At 36.3% G+C, this 24716-nt stretch overlaps 1 protein-coding gene across 1 annotated transcript in view; it reads right to left on the bottom strand.

Moving 5' to 3' along the window:
• The window catches only part of STK32B (serine/threonine kinase 32B), a 373335-nt gene that overhangs the window by 252828 nt on the left and 95791 nt on the right, over positions 1 to 24716 (bottom strand). Inside the window, exon 3 of the mRNA XM_043971280.1 lies at positions 18147 to 18298. Coding sequence (XP_043827215.1) covers positions 18147 to 18298 — 152 coding nt within the window. The remainder of the gene's footprint in view (positions 1 to 18146; positions 18299 to 24716) is intronic.

Here is a 24716-nt window from a genome sequence, read left to right as displayed (position 1 = left end):
TAATTCCCAATAAATGGTTCTTTCAGCTCCTCAGTAAGTTAAAAGACCATGAGGTAGGGCTTATCAGCCCTCATATAGTTTTGGGAAGTACTAGAGAACAAAGAACAGGAAGCATCACAGAAGGAAAACAATCGGATTTTTAAAAAAGTATCATAGATGATGAAAAACAATATGATTGTAAGGAAGTTTAGAATGCAGAGCCAAAAAACAACCCTTCCTTCCACCTTGTTGCTATGAAAAGCTCATTGGTGGTATCCACTTTCATAGGTAGTTAATGTCAAGTGCTAACAGACCAGACTTTCTTGAAGGACAGTCAGTCTTGCATGGATAACAGACCAAACTCCAGGGCATCTGCTTGCATCCCTCAAGAATAACAAACTCTTCTAATTGTACAAGGGCAGCTAGTGGTACAAAGATAACAGTTTTCTTTCAATTAAACTTATTTATAAGGAAACTATTTTTAAATTTAATTCATAGAGGAAAGCTGAACTTCTGGTCACATGAACTTCTGATCTTAACTCAGAAACAAAGAAACATGACTCGGGCGATTTCAGAATAGATCAATTACAGAATAGAATCAACTATAAAATATAAAATCAATATTTTATTTTCTCACTACTGTATGAAGGTGAATTTAAATTAGAGGCCTACCTCTGGTTATTTCAGTATCTCAGAAGGTACTCACGTAGCCCTAAGCTTGTTTGTCTATTATTTCTCATTCTCACCATGTCCTTGGCCTACCTCCTTTTCCAGTCTACCTGTTTTCATGTGTAAGTATTATTTCCTAAACCATATAATAACCCCCTTTCAGATGATTTATCCTTATTTGTATTCTTACTCTATCACAATATTCAATATTTTTTTAATTTGTTTTTTTCTGATGATACTTTTTCTAAGCTAGATACCCTACTGATGAACCAAACCAATAAAATGTGAATGAATGATAATGGCTTCTTATGTTACCTCTTCCAGGGGTTGACAATACTTTTTCAGAGAAATTGACCACAGAATCTTTTTAGCATCAATGACAAAGAATTGTTGGTCACAAACCCACAAAAGTATGAAAAGCAGAGAAAAATATTCAGTGACCTCCATAGAGTGCACAGAGCCAAGTAACTGTTACCTGTGTTCAACATCTAAGCGAGTCTCTCACTTAGTAGAAGAGATAAAAGAAGTCAGAAATCATCTCGCCTCTCTCTGGGTTATCAAGGAGAAGGAAGTGTTACTTTAAAAAAAAGAAGAGAAAAGGGGACATCAAGAAGGTCAAGGATCTGAAGAGGCAAAGGTTAATTCTGAAGTATGTCAGGATACTGGAGGGAAGAATGCAATACAAACAAAAAAGGAAAGAAGGAACACTGAACAATCAGAGCTAAGTAACCAATAGGCAAGGGAAATAATCCAGATGGATTATTTGAAGAGAAAGCTTTTACTTGTCTTCTAGAAAATTATGATATGGATCTGTAGGAATTGTCAACTTAAGGGTTATCCAAGAAGGGTCAGAGGAAGAAGAGATGAACAGTGGTAGTTGGTGATTCCCTGAAGAGTGGGTATTGAGGCAGCTGGACAAGATTTGGAGACATAAAAACCTGAGTTTGTATCCTGCCTCATATACTTAGTAGTTGTGTTGCCAAAGGAAAGCCATTTAAACTCAAACTCAGTTTCTTCATTTGTAAAATGCGGGAAATAATAGCACTTACCTAACGTATGTAAGCAAACCTTAGAATGCTTTGTAAATACTATTATTATCATTGATAATAGTAGTGTACTGTTGATAGAAAGAGAGAATTACACTATTCCTGGGTCAGGGATGGAGGACAGTGACAGAGAAATTCTTAAGTACTCTTAAACCTCATCATTATTAAATTTTTTTGGCAGGACAATGAGGGTTAAGTGACTTGCCCAGGGTCACACAGCTAGTAAGTGTTGTATCTGAGGCCAGTTTTGAATTCAGGTTCTCCCAAATCCAGGGCTGGTGCTCTATCCACTGTACCACCTAGCTACCCCTAAACCTCATCATTATTATTCACTTCTAGTGATTCATGTGTGCACAAATGATATTGTCAGAAGGAATCTGGAAAGTATTTCTAAGTGTTATGAAGTCCTGAGAAAGAAACTTATATACCAGAAGACTATTGCTATTTCTTTTTGGTATTGTTTTATTTTATTTTCCAATTACATGGAAACATCATTTTCAACATTCATTTTTGTAAGATTTTGAGTTCCAAATTTTTCTCCCTCCTTCCCTCCTTTCCTTCCCCCCTTCCCAAGATGGTGAGCAATCAGATGTAGGTTATATATGTAGAATCATGTTCTGCATATTTCCATATTAGACTATTGCTATTTTCAACACAGCTACCAATCAGAAACAAGAGCTTTGGAAGAGAAAGGCAACTTGGGGAAATGAAGAGCTGTTTAACAAAATGGTGTATGAAAATGTAATTTAAAAATTTTACCTATGGCTTAAAATATCAGAATGCCTAGCTCCTGCTCAGGGATTGAGTGTACCTTAAAAGATTTGTTAAGACTGGATTGGGTGGAGGAAAGATTCTTTCAAACCTAATCATAAAATCACACAGTCACCTTTCCTTGAAGATCTCAAGTGAGAGGAAAATGCATTACTTCTAACGGCCATCCATTCTACTTTTTGAATAGCTATAATTGTAAGGAAGCTTTTTTTTCCTTATATCTGCTTCATTGCAACTTCTACCCATTGCTCCAAGTTCTGCCCTCTGAGTCCACAAAGAGCTAATTAATCTATTCATTTCTTCCACATGACAGCTGTACAAATACTTGAAAATACCTTATGAAGACTTGATTCAGTTTGCTACATCTTTCTCATTTGGTCAAGACATTCTTTGTTTCTTAAATTGTAAGGGGAAAAAGAGAGCACATACATTAACAAGTTCCAGAGTTAAGCCCTTTACTGAACTTGGCAGTATTTTAATATTTGAGAGACTTTTGAACTGGCATGGAAAGAAAAAGATACCTAGGAGCCAAAGAGTTAAAATGCAGAGGCAAATACAAGGTCGAGTTAGATATGGTTATGGGGGGGGGGGAACATCCTGGAAAGAAGTAACATCAGCAGAATGTGGTTACATCAAGATGAGAGGGAGATAAGTTTCCTTTTGCAAAGAAAAATGTTTTATGATCTTTCAGAGTAACAATGATTAGTGTATCCATAATGTTGCAGTAATGTCAAATGCATAGAGTTGTAATATCTTCCTTATCACACTACACACCTAGGCCTTCTTTCCTCCAATGTGAACATCCCTAGCTCCTTTAATGTATCTTCGCATGATATACATATGGGAGATTATCACTTCTGAACAAAATGTGGGGGGATAGTAGTGCAGTTCAAGTTTAATATGAGTTGACAGTGTGATATGGCAGCCAAGAAACTAAGGTGATTTACACTGCATAGTGTTCAGGACCAGAAGGTGACAAATTCTGTTCTATTCTATCCTTGTTAGATTTTTATCTGGAATATTCTATTCAATTAAGGGTATCACATTTTGGAAAAATACATTGATAAATTAGAGAGAATCAGAAGAAGGCAACTAAGATGGTGAAGGGCTCTGATATCTTACCATATGAGAATCCATTAAAGAGCCCTTAGGTAAAATTTAAGAGAGAACATATGAACTCAAATGAATGAATTACTTGAGAGTGGAATCTCAGGTGGTGTTGCAGATAAACAAGAGATAGGCATATGGATGTAGGTTTTACAAATGCCCTTGAAATTATAGAACTATACAATTTTACAAGTGAAAGGGATGTCCCAATATGCTATAGAATGGACTACTTCCTTTCCAAACTGATTTCATGTTCTTCCCCCTCGTGTAACCAGCCTATAAGCCAATCTGGTCCACTTACTGTTCTTTGTATATGACATTCCATCTCCTGTCTCCATGACTTTGTATGTGCTATAGCTGCAATTCTCCCTCTCCTCACTCCTGCCTCTTGAGATCTGTAGCTTCTTTCAAATCTTAACTCAAGTGCCACTTAACACAAAGCCTTTCATGATGACTCCAGTAGTTAGTGATGTCCCCTCCCAAATGCAACCCCCAAGTGTTGTACCCTTTCAGTATACTGTTAGCTCCTTGAAGGCAGGGAATGTTTTGGTGTTTGTACTCTAACACCAAGTACAATATCTTGCACATAAATACTTGCTAACTTGAATTAAGCCTCCAAAGCAGTGGTTTTCTCAGCAATAGGGACAGCTAGCTGGTGCAGTGGATAGAGCACTGGATCAGTAGTTGGGAGGACCTGAATTTAAATCTGACCCCAGACACATATTAGCTTGACAAGTCACTTAACTCCAATTGTCTTAAACATCTGGAGCCAATTCCAGTCGCCCTGATCTATATCTTGTCACTGGATTCAGATGTCTTTGGAGCAGAGAGTGAGGCTGGTGACCTTGCACAGACCTCCCTCAATTAAATCCAATTCACTGAAAGTCATGGCATCACCTCCCAGTGTCATGGTCCTCTTCAAGAATGAAGGACCAATGACAATGACAGTGATAACAACAAGTAGTGGTTTGGGAATATTACAATAACAAACTTTTTCCTAACTCCTTTGGTGCTCTAAAGGTGAAGTGGTTTATATTCAATATATAATTTAAGCCTTCTCATCACCAATTGCAAAAGTATAAATCAGAAGAAAGGCATCGGTGCCTCTGGGCAGTCTGGAACCATTTGTTTTCTCCACCTTAGGATATGTTAACTTGTCAGCACTTTTACCAGAGCCAAAGAATAAGGGAAGGAATAATCTTCAAAGTAATCAACTTTCCACCTTGAATTGAATTCATGCAGACATCTCTGCTTTGATTTGAATGGGCCTACTTTCACTCCTCCAGCATTTGCCTTGAATTTCAAGTGGTTTTCAAGAACATAAATGCATGTAACTTCCCATTGAGAAAGGCTTAACAGAATCACTGTCAGCCATCATCACCTTCTACTTTCTTCCACTAATCTCTGGTGATTGATTCTTAAGTAGGAATGATCTATATACCTCTGAAGAAATGAAGAGATAAGAAAGAAATTCTACCGACCATAGCTGAGTCTATGTGGCACAAAGTAGAGCCACAGATGTTACTCAATTGATAGGGTCAAATTGGGACAAATAGACCTGATTTTTTGAAGCACAGAGCCTGAGTGGCTCAGTCTACATTAAATGATAGACTTTCAAAATTATAAGGGACTTCAGAGATCATTTTGACCAAAAGACATGTGAAGGACAAATCCCCTCTGCAACATCCCCTACAAGTGATTCCTTGCTTTGCTCTGATAGCAATACCAGGATTAATGATCTATGACAAATGACCATCCTTTTTTAAGAAGTTTCTCACCCCAATGATAATATTAAACAATATGCCCAATCTTCAGTCCATTCAGTGCCAAGCTGATAACCACTTAAGTCATTCTAAAGCACTTTCAAAGAAATGTAGAGGCCATCTCTAATACAATTCCTTCTTCAATTCTGAATAGATTCTAGGTATCATGCCTTTAAAAATATGATGCCATTTTTTGAGTCATTGTGGTGTATTGGGAAGAACTCTGGACTTGGAATTAGTTCTGGGTTTGAGAACTGGTTCAAAGATGGTGTGGTACAGAAGAAACGCTACTGGCTCTGGGGTCAGAGGACTTGTGCTCAAATCCCACTTCTTACACTAAGTACCTTTATCACCTTGGGCAAGTCACTTCAACTTACTGGACCAACATTGCCTTATTTGTAAAATGAAGACATTAGACTAAATTGGGGGTTCTTAACCTAGCATTCACAGAGGCACCTGTGAATACATTTCAGAGTGTCCATGAACTTGGATGGGGAAAAATACATCTTTATGTAATTTTATTTTCACCAACCTTTAACCAAAATTTAGCTTTTTCTTTAAGATATAGATATATCGATAGACAGATGTAGACGTAGATATAGATATAGGATATAGATCAAATTTTGAGCGGGTGGCCAAAGGCTTCCCCAAAGGGCTTCATGATACAACAAAGGTAAGAACTCCTGAACTAGAACTTGGAGGTCCCTTCCATCTCTAGAGATATGATCCTAATAATGACCTCTGTGAGTTTCAGTTTCTTCATCTGTAAGATTAGAAGGAAAAAAATTCCCTGCCTCACTTCCCCTACAGGGTAGCTCTCTGGATGCAATGAGAAAATGAGTGGCAAATGTTTAGTGAACTCTAAAATAAGTATAATCCCTAACCTCCTCTGCAACAAGAACTTTGGGTTAAACCCCTAGAACTACCTTAAATTCTGAATGGTGGACTTTCACCTAATTTTACTTTAAACCAAAGCTTCATGCCACTTTTTTTTTTGGTGAGGCAATTGTGGTTAAGTGACTTGCCCAGGGTCACACAGCTAGTAAGTTTCAAGTGTCTGAAGTCAGGTTTGAACTCAGGTCCTCCTGAATCCAGGGCCAGTGCTCTGTCCACTGCGCCACCTACCTGCCCTGGAGCTTAGCACCATACTTGACACATCTTAAGCACTTAATAAATGCTTCTCTATCTAAAATGCTATATACATATCCATTGGGATTCTTACTATTATCGATGACTCCCATTTTCACTTCTTGACAAAATTGTGTCAGTTTCTCGAATTGGTTTAACAAAACTAAGAAAAAGAATTTAAAATGTATAGCTTGTGGAAAGGAAGTTCTGTTTGTAAGAGGAACAGGAAAAAATAAAGCATAGGCTATAAAAAGGTAACTTACTGAGTAAATGTCACATCCAAAGTTACCATCATTTAACATTTTGTCATACCCCACCTGCCCTCTAAAATGTCAAAGGCGATGATGTTTTTCTAGTATGGGATACTTACATGAAAAACTTAGAAAAGCACAGTCAGAAGTCAGTCCTTTGTTTTTCCAGGGAGCCATAAATTCACCTATTCTCCAATCTGACAAGGGAATTTGAAGATTCCCAACATAATAGTGATACTAACAGTAGTAACCTCTTATATTGCTAGAGCATTATGTGGTTTGCCATATAATTTTTAATAATATTTTATTTTATTCACCAATTATATGTTAAAACAATTTTAATATATTTTTTAAGTTCTGAGTTCCAAATGCTATCTTTCTCTCCTTCCTTTACCCCTGAGATGGTAAACAATCTGATAGAGGTTATACATGTGATATCATGTAAAACATTTTGATATTATTCATTTTGTATAAGAAGACAAATGAAAAAGAGAAAGAAGAAGGATGGAAGGATGGAAGGAAGGAAGGAAGGAAGGAAGGAAGGAAGGAAGGAAGGAAGGAAGGAAGGAAGGAAGGAAGGAAGGAAGATAAATAAATAGTAGGCTTCCGTTTGTAGTCAGATAATATCTATGGAGGCAGATAGCATGTTTCATCAGGAGTTCTTTGGGATTGTCTTGGATCATTGTATTTCTTAGAATAGCTGACATTCACAATTCTTCAATATGTCTGTTACTGTCTACAATGTGCTCCCTGTTCTGCTCAGTTTACTTTGTATCAGTTCATGTCTATCCAGTTTTTTTCCTAAAATCATCCTGCTTCTCATTTCTTATGACAAAATAATATTTCATCACAATTATATATCACAACTTGTTCAGCCATTCCACAATTAATGGGAATCCCCTCAATTTCAAATTCTTAGACACCACAAAAAGAGTTTATCCATATATGCATTCATATATACATACATATATACACATACACACATACATATTTGTATAAGTAGGTCCTTTTCCCTTTTTTGTAAATCTCCTTGTGATATGGACCTAGCAATAGTATTGCTGGATCAAAGTGAATGCACAGTTTTATTTCCCTTTGGGCATAGCTCCAAATTGCTCTCCAGGATGTCTAGAACAGTTCACAATTACATCAACAGTACATTAGTGTCCCAGTTTTCACACACCCCTCCCAACATTTATCATTTTCCTTTTTTTGTCATATTGATCAATCTGGTAGGCATGAAATGGTACCTCAGAGTTATTTTAATTTGCATTTCTCCAATAAATATTGATTTAGAGTATTTTAATATGAATATAGATAGCTTTAATTTCTTTGAAAACTGCCTGATCATATCTTTTGATCATTTATCAATTGGGGAATGACTTGTATTCTTATAAATTTGACTTTTTTATATATTTTAGAAATGAAGCCTTTGCATGAGAAAATCGGATGGTTTACCTATCAGTCTTTTATTTAGGGAAGAATTTAGGACCAAACACAATATAAAAGGCATTACAAAATATAAAATAGATAATTTTGATTAGATAAAATTAGATTAGATAACTATAAAGATAATATATTATAATAAATATAATAAACATATAAATAGAAATAGAAATTAAATATAGAAATATAATTAATATAGAAATATAAATTAGATAAAAATAAATTAGCTAAAATTAAAACATTTTTGCACAAATAAAACCAATGCAACTAAACTTAGAAGAAAAACAGAAAACTGGGGAAATTGTTGCCAAGTGCTTTTTAAAAAAAAATCTCTAAAGGGTAGGGATTACTACCTATACCATAAAAATGAGGAAACTGAGGCCAGATTGACTTAGTAACTCAACATCACACAGCAGAGTTGCAACTCCCAACCTAGTTCTCTAATACCCTATTTAGCACTGCTGCTACAAATTACAAGATTTTCAAATAAAATACACCTATTTTCCATTCTTCAATGGCATGATCATTTTGTGGATTTTTGTTGTTACTTTAGCCATTTAAATTCTTTATAATAATTCTTCCCCAAAGCAAGAACATTGGCTAGATTTATCCTATTGGCAAATGGCATACAAAGATCAAAGCCTGTTTCCTGAACATGTGGATAAACCAAAAATAACTGAAGAGTTCTAGTATCTAGACCCTTCAAGTTTGACCACATTCATATAGACAATATCATTTGCCAAAAGCACATTCTGAGCTGTGTGACCCTAGGCAAGTCACTTAACCCCAATTGCCTCACTAAAACAAAAAACAAAAACAAACAAACAAAAAAACACATTCTGTGCTTCAAATGCACCAGATTATTCACTGTCTTCCAAATGTGCCCTTCAATTTTTTGCCCTTTAAACCTCAGCTCATGAAGTTTCCTGTTTATAATACTTTCCTCATTCTCTCCAATCACACCCATCCTAGGAGTAAGCTTTTGTCTGGCCAATACACCAACGAGGAATGTTTTCTTGCTCTTCATATCTCAGAGCACAATGCTTGTATTTTTTCAAACATTTTTGTTTATCTGTTTTTTGTTTTTGTTGCTGGGCAACGGGGATTAAGTGACTTGCCCAGGGTCACACAGCTAGTAAGTGTCAAGTGCCTGAGGTCTGATTTGAATTCAGGTCCTCCTGAATCAAGGGCCAGGGCTTTATCCACTGTGCCACCTAGCTCTCCCACTGTTTATCAGTTTTTGAGGGATCTAGAAGTGTGATTTCATACATGTGGGGAGGTTTGTGTATAGAAACTCCCTCTTTTGTAAGTAATTTGTGATTTATAGTATTAGAAAGCTGTCTGAAAGACACTGTAGATTGTTTTGCTCATGGTCATGAAACTAGTAAGGCAGACATCAAACCTAAGTCTGTCTAACTCTAAGTCTAGCCTTCTGTCCACTCTGCTAGGATCACTGTCTCTTTTGCAATACTCTAATTTGTATTACAATCATTAATTGTGAATGTTTCTTTCTCTACTAGATTGATTGACAATAAGGACCTCTTTTTCATATAGAATGTTTTTTGGGACTGAAATAGAATTAGAGTTAAGCTCAGATAAATGAAAGAAAAGGAGTCATGGGTTTTCCACTTAAAGCAGGTTGAACAAAGATAAGAGATAAGCAAGACACTGGAGACACTGTTGATGAGGTAGAAACTTACATCTTAAAAATCCTATAGAGGGTCAGCTAGGTTGTACAGTGGGGCTGCTACGTGGTTTAGTGGATAAAGCACCAGCCCTGGATTCAGGAGTACCTGAGTTCAAATCTGTCCTCAGACACTTGACCCTTCCTAGCTGTGTGACCCTGGGCAAGTCATTTAATCTTCATTGTCCCCAAAGAAAACAAAAAAAAAACAAAACAAAAAAAAACCAACCTTATAGAACAATAAATCAACAAGCTTTTATTAAACACTTCATACATCCCCAACACTGTACTAAATTCTGGGGATTCAAAGGAAGACAAAAAACATCATCCCCACCCTCCCAGAGGCCACATTCTTCATTTTTAATTAAATTTTTGAAGTAACATTTATTTATTTTCTCTGGATTAGGGTTAGAAAGAATTAGGGAAGTCTTCATGGAGAAGGTGGCATTTGAACTGGAGCTCAATCGTTTGAGTATTCTTTCCAGTGTTCAATGTAAATCTATATATTTTGGTCTTAACCCTCCTTTCACAGAATAAAAGAACATCATAAAAATGGATCTAGCACCTGAAATGTCATAACAGGAAGAGATTCAGTTTAATTCATCATGAAATTTATTAAACTTGTCTATTGTGTTTAGGACTTTGTGTTAAGTGCTACAGATAGAAAAGCCAAGGAAGAAAGAAAGAAAGAAAGAAAGAAAGAAAGAAAGAAAGAAAGAAAGAAAGAAAGAAAGAAAGAAAGAAAGAAAGAAAGAAAGAAAGAAAGAAAGAAAGAAAGAAAGAAAGAAAGAAAGAAAGAAAGAAAGAAAGAAAGAAAGAAAGAAAGAAAGAAAGAAAGAAAGAAGGAAGGAAGGAAGGAAAGAAAGAAAGAAAGAAAGAAAGAAAGAAAGAAAGAAAGAAAGAAAGAAAGAAAGAAAGAAAGAAAGAAAGAAAGAAAGAAAGAAAGAAAGAGAGGGGGAGGGAAGGAGGGAAAGAGGGAAAGGAAGGAGGGAAGGAAGGAAGGAGGGAAGGAAGGAAGGAGGGAAGGAAGGAAGGAGGGAAGGAAGGAAGGAAGGAAGGAAGGAAGGAAGGAAGGAAGGAAGGAAGGAAGGAAGGAAGGAAGGAAGGAAGGAAGGAAGGAAGGAAGGAAGGAAGGAAGGAAGGAAGGAAGGAAGAAAGAAAGAAAGAAAGAAAGAAAGAAAGAAAGAAAGAAAGAAAGAAAGAAAGAAAGAGAAAGGAAGGAAGAGATAATGAACAGCCTTGTCCTAAAGGAATTACATTCTACTGGTAGAATGTAATGAATGAGACGGGAAGGTGTTAGAACATGGAGTGTTCTAGAAACAACTTTAGAAAACCTGTAGTGTAACCTCTTAATTCTATAGATGGAGAAACTAAAGGCTACTGAGGTCAGCTGCCTAGGGCACTGTAACTACTAAGTAACCAAGGCCAGGAGTTGAGTACAGATCTGCTAATCACAAGTCCTTTGGTCTTATCACTCCACCGTGCTTCCTCTTCCTTTGTTCAACATGAAAAGCAAACCTTAGGGGTTTTTTTTATAATGTACCCTGATAGTCAAAAATAAAAAAAAAAACACTCAAGTTTGATAAGAAAAATTAGGAAAAACGATTCATACTAGAAAAAAAGAACTATCTTCAATTATTAACCATTCAGATTTGCCCTTTCTCAACATGGTCTCAATATTTAATTATCAAACTGTGCATGTTTAAGGGCCAATTTATTAATGAGTAATTGCTCTATTGGCAAAGTAATCTAAATTATCAGGCCAGAGGTAGCCAATGTTTGACTAAGTGTAACTTGTTTTCAAAACTTGCTTTAAGTTGTAAGGAGGACATTTACCCATGATATATGGTTTCTGCATCATATATGAACTAAAATAATTACTTTCAGACTTGAGAAAAAACAAATAAATATTTTTTTTTTCTCTCAGGTCAGCGCCATTCAAGACTAAAGGAATTTTTCTATTGGCTTCATAAGTGACTTATAACAATGTTCATAATGAAAATACCATCTCTCTTTTATCTACAAAATGCTATCCTCTTTCTTTTACCACATTCCAGGTCTCTCTGACAGCCAGAAGAAAAATTCTTTTATACTTTTCCTATTATACCATTATGTATGTATGACAATGGTCTTTATACCTATGATGTGATTTTTTTTCAAAAAAAATGTAAATATGCCCTTTATTTACCTGATATAGTTCTTGAATCCTTTAGGGCTTGAGTTATGTATCTTCCCCTACATTTCTACTAAAGTTCTTTGACATAGTCCAAATTTCTTTCTGTCCCCTAAAATTCCTAGCAAAAGACTGGGCACATTGTTGGCCATGAAAAATATTTCTTGAACTGAATGATAAAAGATAATGCAAGAAGCTTCTGAACATGATGTCCTGTCCTTTTGGCTTTGGGGCCTTTGCTCCCACAGCTCCCTGCCTGGGAAATCCTCCCTTCCCTCCTCTACATATCACCTCCTCCATGAAGCTCTACCTGGTGATAATAACCTTAACCCTCAGGCCTTATCTGGTTCTTTCCTCTGTGTCTCTCTACTGCGTTTATTACATAATGTCATAATATATAGTTACCCATATTTGAACCATGCTACTCCAAAAGGGTAGAAGTTCTATAAGAGTGGGGACCAGTGACTCATCTAAAGTCTGTATGCTCTTCTCCCATCCAACTGCCTTAACAGTTGTTCAATAATTAAATTGCTCAAAATCAGGTGTCCTTTTTTGAGTAACATTTAATAATTTACCTTAGAGTTGTCAGATTTTACCATACATGCCTCATGAAGTCCATAACTATTCTTTTGATTTGTACATCTGCATAGTACAGTCACTAATTACTGAAAGCTCTCTGGGTGAGAAAATGGTCCAGGGTTCAGCCATCGGTACACATGAGCCACCCGAGTATCCAAACGTGAAACAGAAAAACCTCGCCCTTCATCTTTGAGGCTCTGCAGAAATATTTGGTTAGGGTTCTAGATACAGAGCTGTAAAGGACTTTAGAAAGATTCCAACTTGCTTGTTTTAGAGATGGGAAACAGACTCAGATAAATTAAAGTGTCTTGCATAAGGTCATAGAGTTAGGAACACAGGGACTCCGAATCATTTTTGATTCCAAATCTTTCCCGTATACGATCACATTTCCTCCAACTCCTTCATTTTACAAATGAAGAAACTGAGACCCAAATGATAGCAGTCACTCACCTATCAGGCTACACAGGTAGCAAATCAATATATAACCCAAGTCTTCTGACCATGCTGCACTTCAAGAATTTTTGCTTTTCCTTCTCTCACTTTATCTATTACTTCCAAGAATTAGAAAAGCTCCAAAATCAGCAACAGCAAAATTTCAAATATAATGAAATTCCTCTCGGTGACTAAACATTTTCTATTACAGCAGATTCCATGCTGATTCAGTTTTCTGTATTTATTCATGAAAAAAAAAACCAAGTGCTGAACTCTCTGCTTCCTTTTCCTGAAGCCCTCCAAAGTACAGTGAATGAATGGGAAGGGGAGCTGTGAATTGATCTGGCCATTTTAGAAAGAAAGATTTTTAGAATCTGACATTGAAGGGACATCAGAACTTATCTAATTTGAAGCATCTTGAACTAGATTGTGACCTTATATGGGGTTGTGTGACTCAATGCGGCGGTCGTGAAAAATTCTGCAACAATAAGAGCTTATGTATACCTATTTTATATCTCTATATATCTGGGGTCACATAAAAATGTCTGGGGTGAAAAGGGTCATGAGTGGAAAAAGTTTAAGAAGTCCTGATCTATCTTCTTTCACAATAGGACTAACAGAGAAATATTTTTAATATGATTGTATATATGTAACGTATATCAGATTTGGAACTCAAAATCTTATGAAAACAAATGTTGAAAACTATCTTTACATGTAACTGGAAAATAATAAAATACTTTTATCATAAAAAAGAAGTCCTGATCTAGTTCAAGCTCATCTTGAAAATGGAGAACCACAGATGGTCAAAGCGAGAGTGCTGATCTCTTGATTCCCCCTTTAGTAGATTCCAGTGGATTCCCCACCACCATATTTTCATTCCACTACACCAGAAGGTCTTAACGTTGTGTGAGGCATGAATCCCTCTGGCTGTGCAGTGAAATCCATGGATTCCTTCTCAAAATCATGTATAAAATTAAATACAGAGGACAACAAAGGAAATCAATTACATTGAAATGCAATTATGAAAAAATTTTAAAATAAGCTCATAACTAGGGGTTAAGAGCTGTTATGTGATCTCTGTGCATGAGTAATGAATAAATGAATATAGATATAAATAGAAACATGGATAGAATAATACATAAAGGAATTAATAGACAAAAAAGTTAGATAAGGAAGGAGGGAACAAGAATTTATTATGCACCTACTAAGTGCCAGGCACTATCCTGAGAGCTTTAGAAATATTTTATCATTTGATCCTCACAACAACCCTGGCAGGTATGTGCTGGAGAAGATATGGGATAATTATCTCCATTTTACAGTTGAGGATACTGAGGTAAATAGAGGTTAAGTGAATTGTGCAGGGTCACACAGTTAGGAATTATCTGAGGTCACATTCAAACTTAGGTCTTCCTCACTCTAGGCTCAGCACTCTATCTAATGTGCTGTGTAGCTCTCTCTAAATAAATAAATAAATAAATAACAGGTAAAAATATGTGAATAGATAAATAAGTAGATTAATATGTAGATGAAATTAATAGATAGATAAGCAGATGAATAGATGGATAAGTAACTAGATAGATGGATTAGATAGATGGATGGATGAATGGATAGATAGATAGATAGATGGATGGATAGATGGATGGATGAATAAATAGCCACACAAGCAAACAATGAACCAAAACCATACCCTAGTCACGTGATATAAAGAAGAGCTAATTACCCTATATTATGTCTTATAACCCTTTCTCAGTCAGGTGAAACCTATGGAACCTTTCTCAGAATAATATTTTTGAATGTGTAATATAAAATATATAAAATTACAAAGGAAATTGGTGATGTTGAAATATGGCAGCAGGGGGAACCTAAGTTAACAAACATCAGGCTAAGATCCCTTGGGTTGAAGATTACATGGGTGCTAAGTACCAGAGTTAGGATTTGAATTCAAGTTTTTTCATGCCAAGTCCAACATTCTTTCTGCTATGCTACCCTACATATGGTTACTGGGTAATAACAAAATTACAGGAATTAATCCTGTTTTGGGTAAGAAGTCTTAGTAATCTATAGATTCTGATAAATAAAGAGACTACCAGGTAAATGGTAATGATTTTGAAACTATAGTCTAAAGACAAAAATATATGATCACTTCTTTGTCATTTAAATGTCATCTACTTGGGTATACCAAACTAACTTCATATCTCCCAAGGGTTCTTATGGCCATATAGACATCTTTGATGTTCCTTCTGCTTTTCTTTTGCTATAGTTTCCTCTCCCCTCACTCTCTGCCCAAGTAAACTAGATCGTACTCCTTCCATGAAGTAAAAAAGTATATATATATATATATATGTGTGTGTGTGTGTGTGTGTGTGTGTATGTATATATATGTATGTGTATATATATGTATATGTGTGTATATGTATATATGTGTGTGTGTATATACATATACATATATATACATATATATATATGGTGCTCCACACCTAACTTAAGCAATTACTAGCTGAAAACCTCAAGATACATTAATTAGGCCTGGTCAAATTTGTCATGCAAACTAATAAATTGGGTACTGCTGCCTGTGCCTGTTCTAGTACATGTCACAAGAAAGAAAAACAGCAAGAAAGGGAATTGTCAGGTATTCCAAGACTGTGATAACTCATTCTCACTGTAACAAGATCAAAAGATGCTGTCTACTGACTATTGTGTGGTGTTCTTATGAGCATTGGAAAACACCCCCAGAAAATTACTCCTTTTCCCCAAGCAAATGGGGTGGGGAGGAAAAGTGAACTAATTAAAGAAAGCATGAGGGGAGGCTTAAAATGATTGGGTTTAGAGGGAGGCAATAGGGCATAGTGGAAAAAAACACTGGATGTGGCACCAAAAGTCTGAAGGTTTCCCTGGATCTTAGACTTCCCAGCTGAATGACTGTGGCCTGGTCACTTTAAATCTCATGCTTTCAATTTCTTCATCAGTAAAATAAGAGGAATGATTCTTGCATGACTGACCTTTCTCACAGGTTGTGAGAATAATGTTTTGCAAACATTAAAGCCCTAGAGAAATGTGGATTGTTAATAATTATAACAATAGGGCAGCTAGGTGGCGCAGTGGATAAGCACTGGCCCTGGATTCAAGAGGACCTGAGTTCAAATCTGACCTCAGACACTTTACACTAACTAGCTGTGTGACCCTGGGCAAGTCACTTAACCCTCATTGCCTAAATCACTTAAACCTCATTGCCCAACTTAACCCTCATTGCCCAGCAAAAAAAATAAATAATTATTATTATAACAATAACAATAGCAAACATTTATATAGCACTTCCTTTGTGCCAGGCTCTGTGCTAAGCACTTTATAATTATTACCACATTTGAGCCTCACAATAACACCATAACACCGGGAAGTAGATGCTACTACTATACTATCCCTACTTTATAGATAGAGAAACTGAGACAAATAGCAGTTAAGTAATTTGCCTGGGGTCACACAACTAGTAAGTGTCTAAGGCTGGATTTGAACTCAGTTCCTCCAAATTCCATGCCAAGAGACCAATACACTGTGTCACCCAGCTGCTCCAAAGCAAGTATCTCATTCTTTATCTGATAATAATAATAATAATAATAGAAAGGCCTGTAACCAATATATTGTGTGTTCAAAGACAATGGGAAGAAGGTAAAAAAGTAGAAAATGAAACAGTATTTCTGAGGTAAGTTTATCTGTTCTTCAAAATATCACAATCCCATTGGAGGTCTCTTAGAAAGGAATGACTCTTAGTTGTCCCCAATTTTCAGTGTTTGATTGTGTGCCCAACAGATGGAAGGCATTGTAACTCCTACTCAACCACTTACCTACAATTTATACATTTTTCCCATAACTTTTTTTTTCCAAAATTGTAATATCAACAATATGTTTCCTGGTACACTCATACCTCCTTACTGGCACTGTTCCATCTATGCATGCTGATTATTTTCTTCGTGATGTAGTGGAAAGAATATTGGACCTGAAATCCAAATCTGGACTCAAGTCTTCCCAGATCTGCAATTAGCAGTCATGTGACCTTGGGCAAGTCACTAACCTTTCTGGGCCTCAATTTTTCTCATTTATAAGCAGAAGAGGCTTAACAAGATGACCTCTAAGATCCTGTCTTATTCCAGTAAACTATTATTCTGTATTCAGGGAGTTGTACTATCTGAAGGTGGATTGGAGAAATGAATGAAATAAAGCATATTTTTCATGTACGACCAAGTTGTTTCCCTTCAAATCTTCCTAATTAGTGGTCTGGCAAGTAATCAGTTAAGCAGGGAACTATCAAAAGTGACAGAATATATTCCTTATATAATCTTTCCCCATATACACCTTGACTGGTAAAAGGCCCACCATTTGCAGAGAGGGCGGGGATTACTTCTGATCTAGTCCTCTGATCAATGTGATTAGCTGCCTAGCTAAATTGCCCTTTGATGTCTCCACTTTTTATTCCCTTGAAGCTTTTCCCACTTGCTTTAGTTCACACAAAAAAATTAAGCCTTTTCCAAGGCTATTTTATGACTAATGCATTCATTGACGACAATATTCTTCCAAATTCACCCTAAGGCACTCTAACTCTGGCAAATTTAATCCAATCCAACAAACTTTTAAAAAACACCTAGTATGTACATGGTACAGTCTTTCCAAGGCACCAGGGACACAAAGGGATAGATAGAAAGATAGAAAGACAGGCAGACAGACATATAAATCAAAGATAATTCTTGCTCTCAAAGGATTTATATTCTGGGTAGATGGGAGGCATACAAATATATAAAAATATAACTAATCACTTGACCAGGAAAGCCTTCAAATCAGAGGTGGCACACGTACTTTCCCAAAGGTGGATAAAGGATAAAATATGTCTCCTCTATCCATTTTTTTCTTGGTAGTAGTTTTGTGAAAATAAAAAAGGCAGCTGGTTGTATTTAAACATTTGAGTATAAACTGTTTTCTAAATAGTGTAAACTTACAATCCCAACCAAGGAAAAGAAATGTGTATTTCTTTATAACATCAAGAATCTTTTCAACTGAGCTCAATTTGAATTTATTCCATGAGGAATTCATAATATAGGCATCATGGAAGTTGAGAAAACAAGATTTACTCACCACAAATTGACTAAGAAAGGGTGTTCCAGGCCCTGCATGATCTGGAGCTCTCTGAAGACATTTCGAACTTCATCTCTCTCAATACACTTCTGTTTATTCATGTATTTCATGGCATACATCTTCTTTGTGTCCCTCTTCTGCACAATGCATACCTGAGTGAGGGGCAAATTACAGATAAGAGTTGATATTTGTGGGGAAACTCACATACTCTATAAACTTACTCGCACACTTGACTAGTCTGAGTATTTGGTCAGTCTTTTCAATACAGTAACCTCCCTGAGCATTCTGAAATTTTGCTCCTAGTTCTGTTACCAATAATGTGAAAATAGTAAAACCCACGAAATTAATAACATGTGACTTTTTTGTTATTATAGGCTTAGTCTAATCACAGTTATACTGATTGTTTTGTGAGATTTTAAGTCAAGAGAACTAGACAAGATGGGGTATATGTCAGCCTGCACATTTACTAGCTGTGTGACTAATAGGCATGTTGCCTTACCACTCTGAGTTTTAGTTTTCTCCTCTGTAAAATGGGGATAATAATATTTGTACTAAGACACCTGACAGGAATGTTGTGAAGAAAGTACGTTGTAAATGGAAGAGGTTATATCATCCCCCAAGAGACAAATGGTCAAGGAATATCAACAGGCAGTTCTTAAAGAATGAAATCCAAGCCATATGAAAATATGCTCCAACTCACTAATAACTAGAGAAATGCAAATTAATACAACTCTAAGGTAGTCCTCACACCCATGAGGTTGACAAAGTTGACAATAAAGGAATATGATAAATGCTGGAGGGACTGTGGGAAAACAGGCACTGTTGACAGAGTTGTTAATTGATCTAGTCAGTCATACTGTAAAGCAATTTTGAACTATACTTCCAAAGTTACTTTGATTTGTATGGTCTTTTGCCCAAAGAAAGAGAAAAAGGACCCATATGTACAAAAATATATATTTTATAACATTTCTTTTTGTGGTGTGTAAGACTAGAAACTAAGTGGGGTACCCATTGATTGGAGAATGTGGAAATAAATTGTGATATATGATTATAAGGAAATATTAGTATGCTATAAAAATTTATGAAAGTGATGATTTCAGAGAAGCCTGAGAAGACTTGTAGGAACTAATAGAGAATGAAATGAGCAGAAAAATAACAATGTGTATAATAACAACACCAAAAAGACAGATGGTATCGAAGGATGAAGAACTCTGATCAACAGAATAACCCATCATGATTCAAGAGGACTGATGATAAATGATGCTATCCATTTTGTGACAGACTGGTGATAGATGCTGAGGACAGACTAAGACACACACATAAATGAATAGATAGAGAAGGAGAGAGAGAGAAAGAGGTGATAGAGACACATATAAATGTACATACATATAGATACATGGCCAATGCATGGATTTATTTTGTTTTACTATGCACATATGTTATAAGGGTTTTGTTATTTTTTTTCAATGGAGGTGGAGGTTGGAGAAAGTGAAGACAGACTTTTGTTAATTACAAAATAATTTTAGACTTTGTAAATAGAAATTATTATTACTAGCATTAATAATAACTCCATGAATTTATGTTAAGCTCTATACTTTTTCAAAGCATGTCCACATAAATTTGTTCATTTGATCCATATACTAGTCCACTGAAATAAAAGAATAGGTGAGATTAATAATGAATTTATTACAGACCTGGGTTTGATAACAGACTCTGCTATTTAGAAACAGACATGCTATTTAAAACTGCATGATCACGGGCAAGTCAAAACTTTTCTAAGCCTCAATTTCTTTGTTTGTAAAAGAGAGACGATGCCTGCACTTCCTATCTTGTAGGACTATTTTCAGGGAGGGGCTTTCAATCTCATTGAACATTACTCTCCCTCCTACATTCCACAATCCAGCCAAATGAGCTTTCTTTCCTTTACACAAGGCACTCCATCCCTGATCCCCATGCCTTTGCTATAGCTGTCCCCCAGGCTTGATGTATTACCTCTTTCCCTCTCCTTCAAAGAACTCTTTCTTCTGTAATGATTGGAATAATGCCACCTGCTGGATACTTACTGTAGAAGAGTTCTGCCCATGAAGCGAAGGTCTTTGAGGGCAAGACCAGGAGTCTTTTCTTTGGTATCAGGAAGTGACGCGGACTAGTGGGAGGAGGAAGGAGGAGACTGGGGGCTCTTTCCTGAGGACGCTGGCGGAGAAGGGAGCTAGAAATGTGCTCTCCCTTTAATAGATAGGAATCTAGGCCTTTCTCTCTCTCTTTACCAAATTCTTATTCTCCTTAATAAATGCTTAAAAGTCTAACTCTTGCTAAAGCTTGTAATTGATTGGCGACCACTCATTAAATATTTTAGACAGACTAGCTAGAATTTTAGCCCTTAACAGATGGCTGACCACGAAGAGGAAAGCTAAACCTCAGTCTTCTTCTGATCTTCTGGTTGGGTAAGAAATTTCCCCTACCCTTTAAACTGCTAAGTACTGGCGTACTGGCTGTGTTTTCCCCTTAGATTTTTTCAAATGGACCTTTTAAACTCCCTAATTACCCTATTTTTGATTTTAGTCTGTTTAACCAGACAAATGGGAGATAAGATCATGTTAATGCTTTGTTTTTGTGGATTTTCTATTTTTCTTTTTATTTTGTTAAAAGAGCCAGCAACTTACTCACACAAGGAAATATCTCTCCCTCTCCCAACCATGCATTTTCAGAGAAACCTGAAGAGATTCCTGCAGCTTTTCCCAGTTCTAACACTAATTGTTGCTCTAATTTTGCATGCCTGGAGGCAATGACCCACCCTCTAGTAGCTTTTAATCCCCTAGCACCTGGAGGCAACGTGGGGGAAGAGGAATCCAGGCCTGAGTTCAAAATCAAGTCTGATTCAAATTGCTCTGGTCCCTCCCCTCCTCTCCAGACCCCACCCTCTACTCCTCCCATGGCCAAGCCCATTGCTTCCCCTGCCTGGGAAGTCCAGAGATCTGATGCGCATGCTCAGCTTTCTCTAACTACATTTGCAGCTTCAGGCTCAGCCCTTCCCCAGCCTGGCTGTGCTTCTGAGACAACCTTAGAAAGCCCTTTAAGTTCCACATATGCCCGTTTTGTTCATAATTTTGCTAACCTGCTTTTGTCTTTAATTAGTAATATTATAAAGCATTTGTATGGTGAAAAGACTGACAGACAATATAGAGGGGTTAAAGAAGAAAAACTTAAGCTGAATAAGAATGACAATCATCACCATAGTTCAAGACTCCGCTTCTTTTGCCATGGAAGGGTACATATTTTACAGAAATGTAGAAGTAAGCAGCAAGGTATTGATATGAGTATTGGGATTTTAGATATAGGAATCAAAAGTGTTCTGAATTCACTCAGTAATAGTATCAGTTCAGAGGTTACATAGAATTTCTATGCTATTATATATACATTTTGAAATTAATGGTATCGGTTTATTTTCATAGAGATTTTCATGCTTTTGAGATTGTGTCTTATACTTAGTTTCTAAAACAAGGAGAATATTTGTAAAAGCTTTTGATAGTCATGTGATCAAGTTTATATTTTATAATACTCTTATTAATATTAAGTTCATATTCATTTAGATTTCCTTAGTTTGAATTTCATTGTCTTTTATTGTTCCATGTGTATTTTCTTCTATTCATTTGTCTATCTAATTTTGAAACATTGCAAGATGGTTTTGATTTTATTATACAATGTTAATTCTAGGAGTATTGTGCTCCCATATTCTGAGTTGTTTTTGTTATTTTTTTTTCTCTCAACTGATTATTTGATCAAACTCTTTAAAGCATTTCCCTAGCAAATTGTTTGCCATGGCAAGTGTAAATTGATTCTAGAAGTATTATTTTTGATAAGCATATTCAAAAAAAAAAAAAAGAGGGGAACATTTGTAAACATTGTCTTTGAGATTGTGTTGTGCTTTAACTTGTATTTAAATATGTTCAGATTTTTCACAAAAGTAATTGTATACTAAGTAAAAAAAAAGGGGTATTATTTGAAATTGTTGCATAATTATATATTGTGTTCTGAGTCAAGATGTATTCACATTTTTTGCAATCATTTATTATCCTCAATTTTTAAATCCATATGAGACTTGGATTATGGGAACTTATCATTTAAGACATTAATTGCCTTTATTCTGAGTTATCAGATGCCAGTTGGCCAAGATGCCATCCAATCACAAGAGGAATACATGCAAGAGCAGACACTGAACTGTCACATGAGGGGAGACATGCATGAAGTCAAGGTATGGCCGAGGGAACGGCTTTTGACTAATGTTGAGGTTGGATTCTCTTGGTTTAATATTTTATTTTATTTTCCCCACAATATTGTACAGATGGCTGGAAGTATTCATCCCACCCATCTCACTTCTACACCTGGCTTCTATGCTCCCTCCTATATGCCTGATGCCATGGACATCTCATCCCATGAATCTGATTAAGTCTGACTCAGTTTCCTCCAATATGTTCGGTGGCATGGACATGTATTCCATCCACCTATTTTAAACCTGGCATACTGCATGGGCAGTATATATTGCTCAAGTGTGGGAATGCTCATATCCCATCATTTCTCTGTTCTTTTATGGTAACCCCCATAATTATCTCAGGTGTCATGATAAATACAGTGTTGAATTTGGCCTTGACACCTGTACCAATTATATTAGATTTTTTAATTTTCTCATAATGGCATGAGGATAATTAGGCAGATGATGCAAAAAGTGATGAAACAAAGATAAAAATTATTTTTAATAATTAATATCGCAGCAATTGTCTTCTTCAATTACCCTCCATAAGGGGGGGACTATAGTAATATTATAATTTTCAAGATGGTTCAATTTTTGTTTTATTATATGTTCATGTGTAACAACTAAGATTCTGAATTCCCTTAGACATGTTTTTGAGAACTTTCATTGTTTGATTTGATTATTGACAAAGCTATTTTAAAGTTGTGTTAAGCTCAATTTTGTAGGAAAATTTCCTGGCGTATTACCAGTATCCACACATCAAAACCCCTGAAAAAAGACTTCCATTCCACAACTACACCTAGAGGGACATCTGAGATAAAGACTTTCAGAGACTTTAAATGAACAGTTTGTTTTGTTTTTTTCTCTTTTCTTTTCTGTTATAATATACACCATCTGTAATATGTATTCTCTGCAGAGGCCCTCCCTTTGCAAGACTAATGTCAAAGCGTCGGTTCATGAGGACAAAAAAAATCGCCCCTCTGGACAAAACTTTCCTCTCTTCCTTTTCTATATTGTTGTTCACATATTATAGTTAGCAATAGTTATTATATTCTTTTTACTGTTCCGTCAAGGAAACATTCTGTTTCTTGAGGAACAACAGGGGGGACTGTAATGATTGGAATAATGCCACCTGCTGGATACTTACTGTAGAAGAGTTCTGCCCATGAAGCGAAGGTCTTTGAGGGCAAGACCAGGAGTCTTTTCTTTGGTATCAGGAAGTGACGCGGACTAGTGGGGAGGAGGAAGGAGGGAGACTGGGGGCTCTTTCCTGAGGACGCTGGCGGAGAAGGGAGCTAGAAATGTGCTCTCCCTTTAATAGATAGGAATCTAGGGCCTTTCTCTCTCTCTTTACCAAATTCTTATTCTCCTTAATAAATGCTTAAAAGTCTAACTCTTGCTAAAGCTTGTAATTGATTGGCGACCACTCATTAAATATTTTAGACAGACTAGCTAGAATTTTAGCCCTTAACACTTCTTTCAAGATTCAACATAGTGGGGCAGCTAGGTGGTGCAGTGGATAAAGCACTGGCCCTGGATTCAGGAGGACGTGAGTTCAATTCCAGCCTCAGACACTTGACACTTAACTAGCTGTGTGACCCTGAGGAAGTCACTTAACCCTCATTTCCCCACAAAAAGGGAAGCATTCCATCTGCTTTATCATTGCACCCTAAGGAACATGTACCTTTTCATCTGATTTATATCTGAAACTTCCCATGTGTGTTGTCTTCCCCATTAAAATGAGACTTCCTAGAAGAGCAGACTGTCTTGATTTTCTATATGTGTCCCCAGCACTTAGCAGACTGTTTTGCACATAGTAGGCATTTAATAAATGCTTTATTTATTCACTGATTCATTCATTCAGTCTCTCATAGAAAAGTGGGTGAAAATGTCAACTGGACAAGGACAAGTGAGGATGCTCATTAATAATAATAGCTAGGGGCAGCTAGGTGGTGCAGTGGATAGAGCACCAGCCCTGGAATCAGGAGGACCTGAGTTCAAATCTGGCCTCAGACACTTAACACTTACTAACTGTGTGACCCTGGGCAAGTCACTTAACCCCAATTGCCTCACAAAAAAGATAAATAAAATAATAATAGCTAACATTTATAAAACACCCACTATGTGCCAGGCCTTATGCTAAAGGCTTCATAATTGTTATCTCATTGGAACCTCATAAAAATGCTGTGAGGTAGGTGCTATTAATTCCATCTTGCATATAAGGAAACCGAGTCAAGCAGAGGTTAAGTGAATGATCATCATCATTGTCATCATTATTACAATAGCTAACTTTTTAAAGCACTTACTATGTTTCAGGAATT

This window comes from Dromiciops gliroides, chromosome 6, assembly GCF_019393635.1.
Source record: "Dromiciops gliroides isolate mDroGli1 chromosome 6, mDroGli1.pri, whole genome shotgun sequence".
NCBI lineage: Eukaryota > Metazoa > Chordata > Mammalia > Microbiotheria > Microbiotheriidae > Dromiciops > Dromiciops gliroides.
This window is presented reverse-complemented; position numbering and strand designations above follow the sequence as displayed.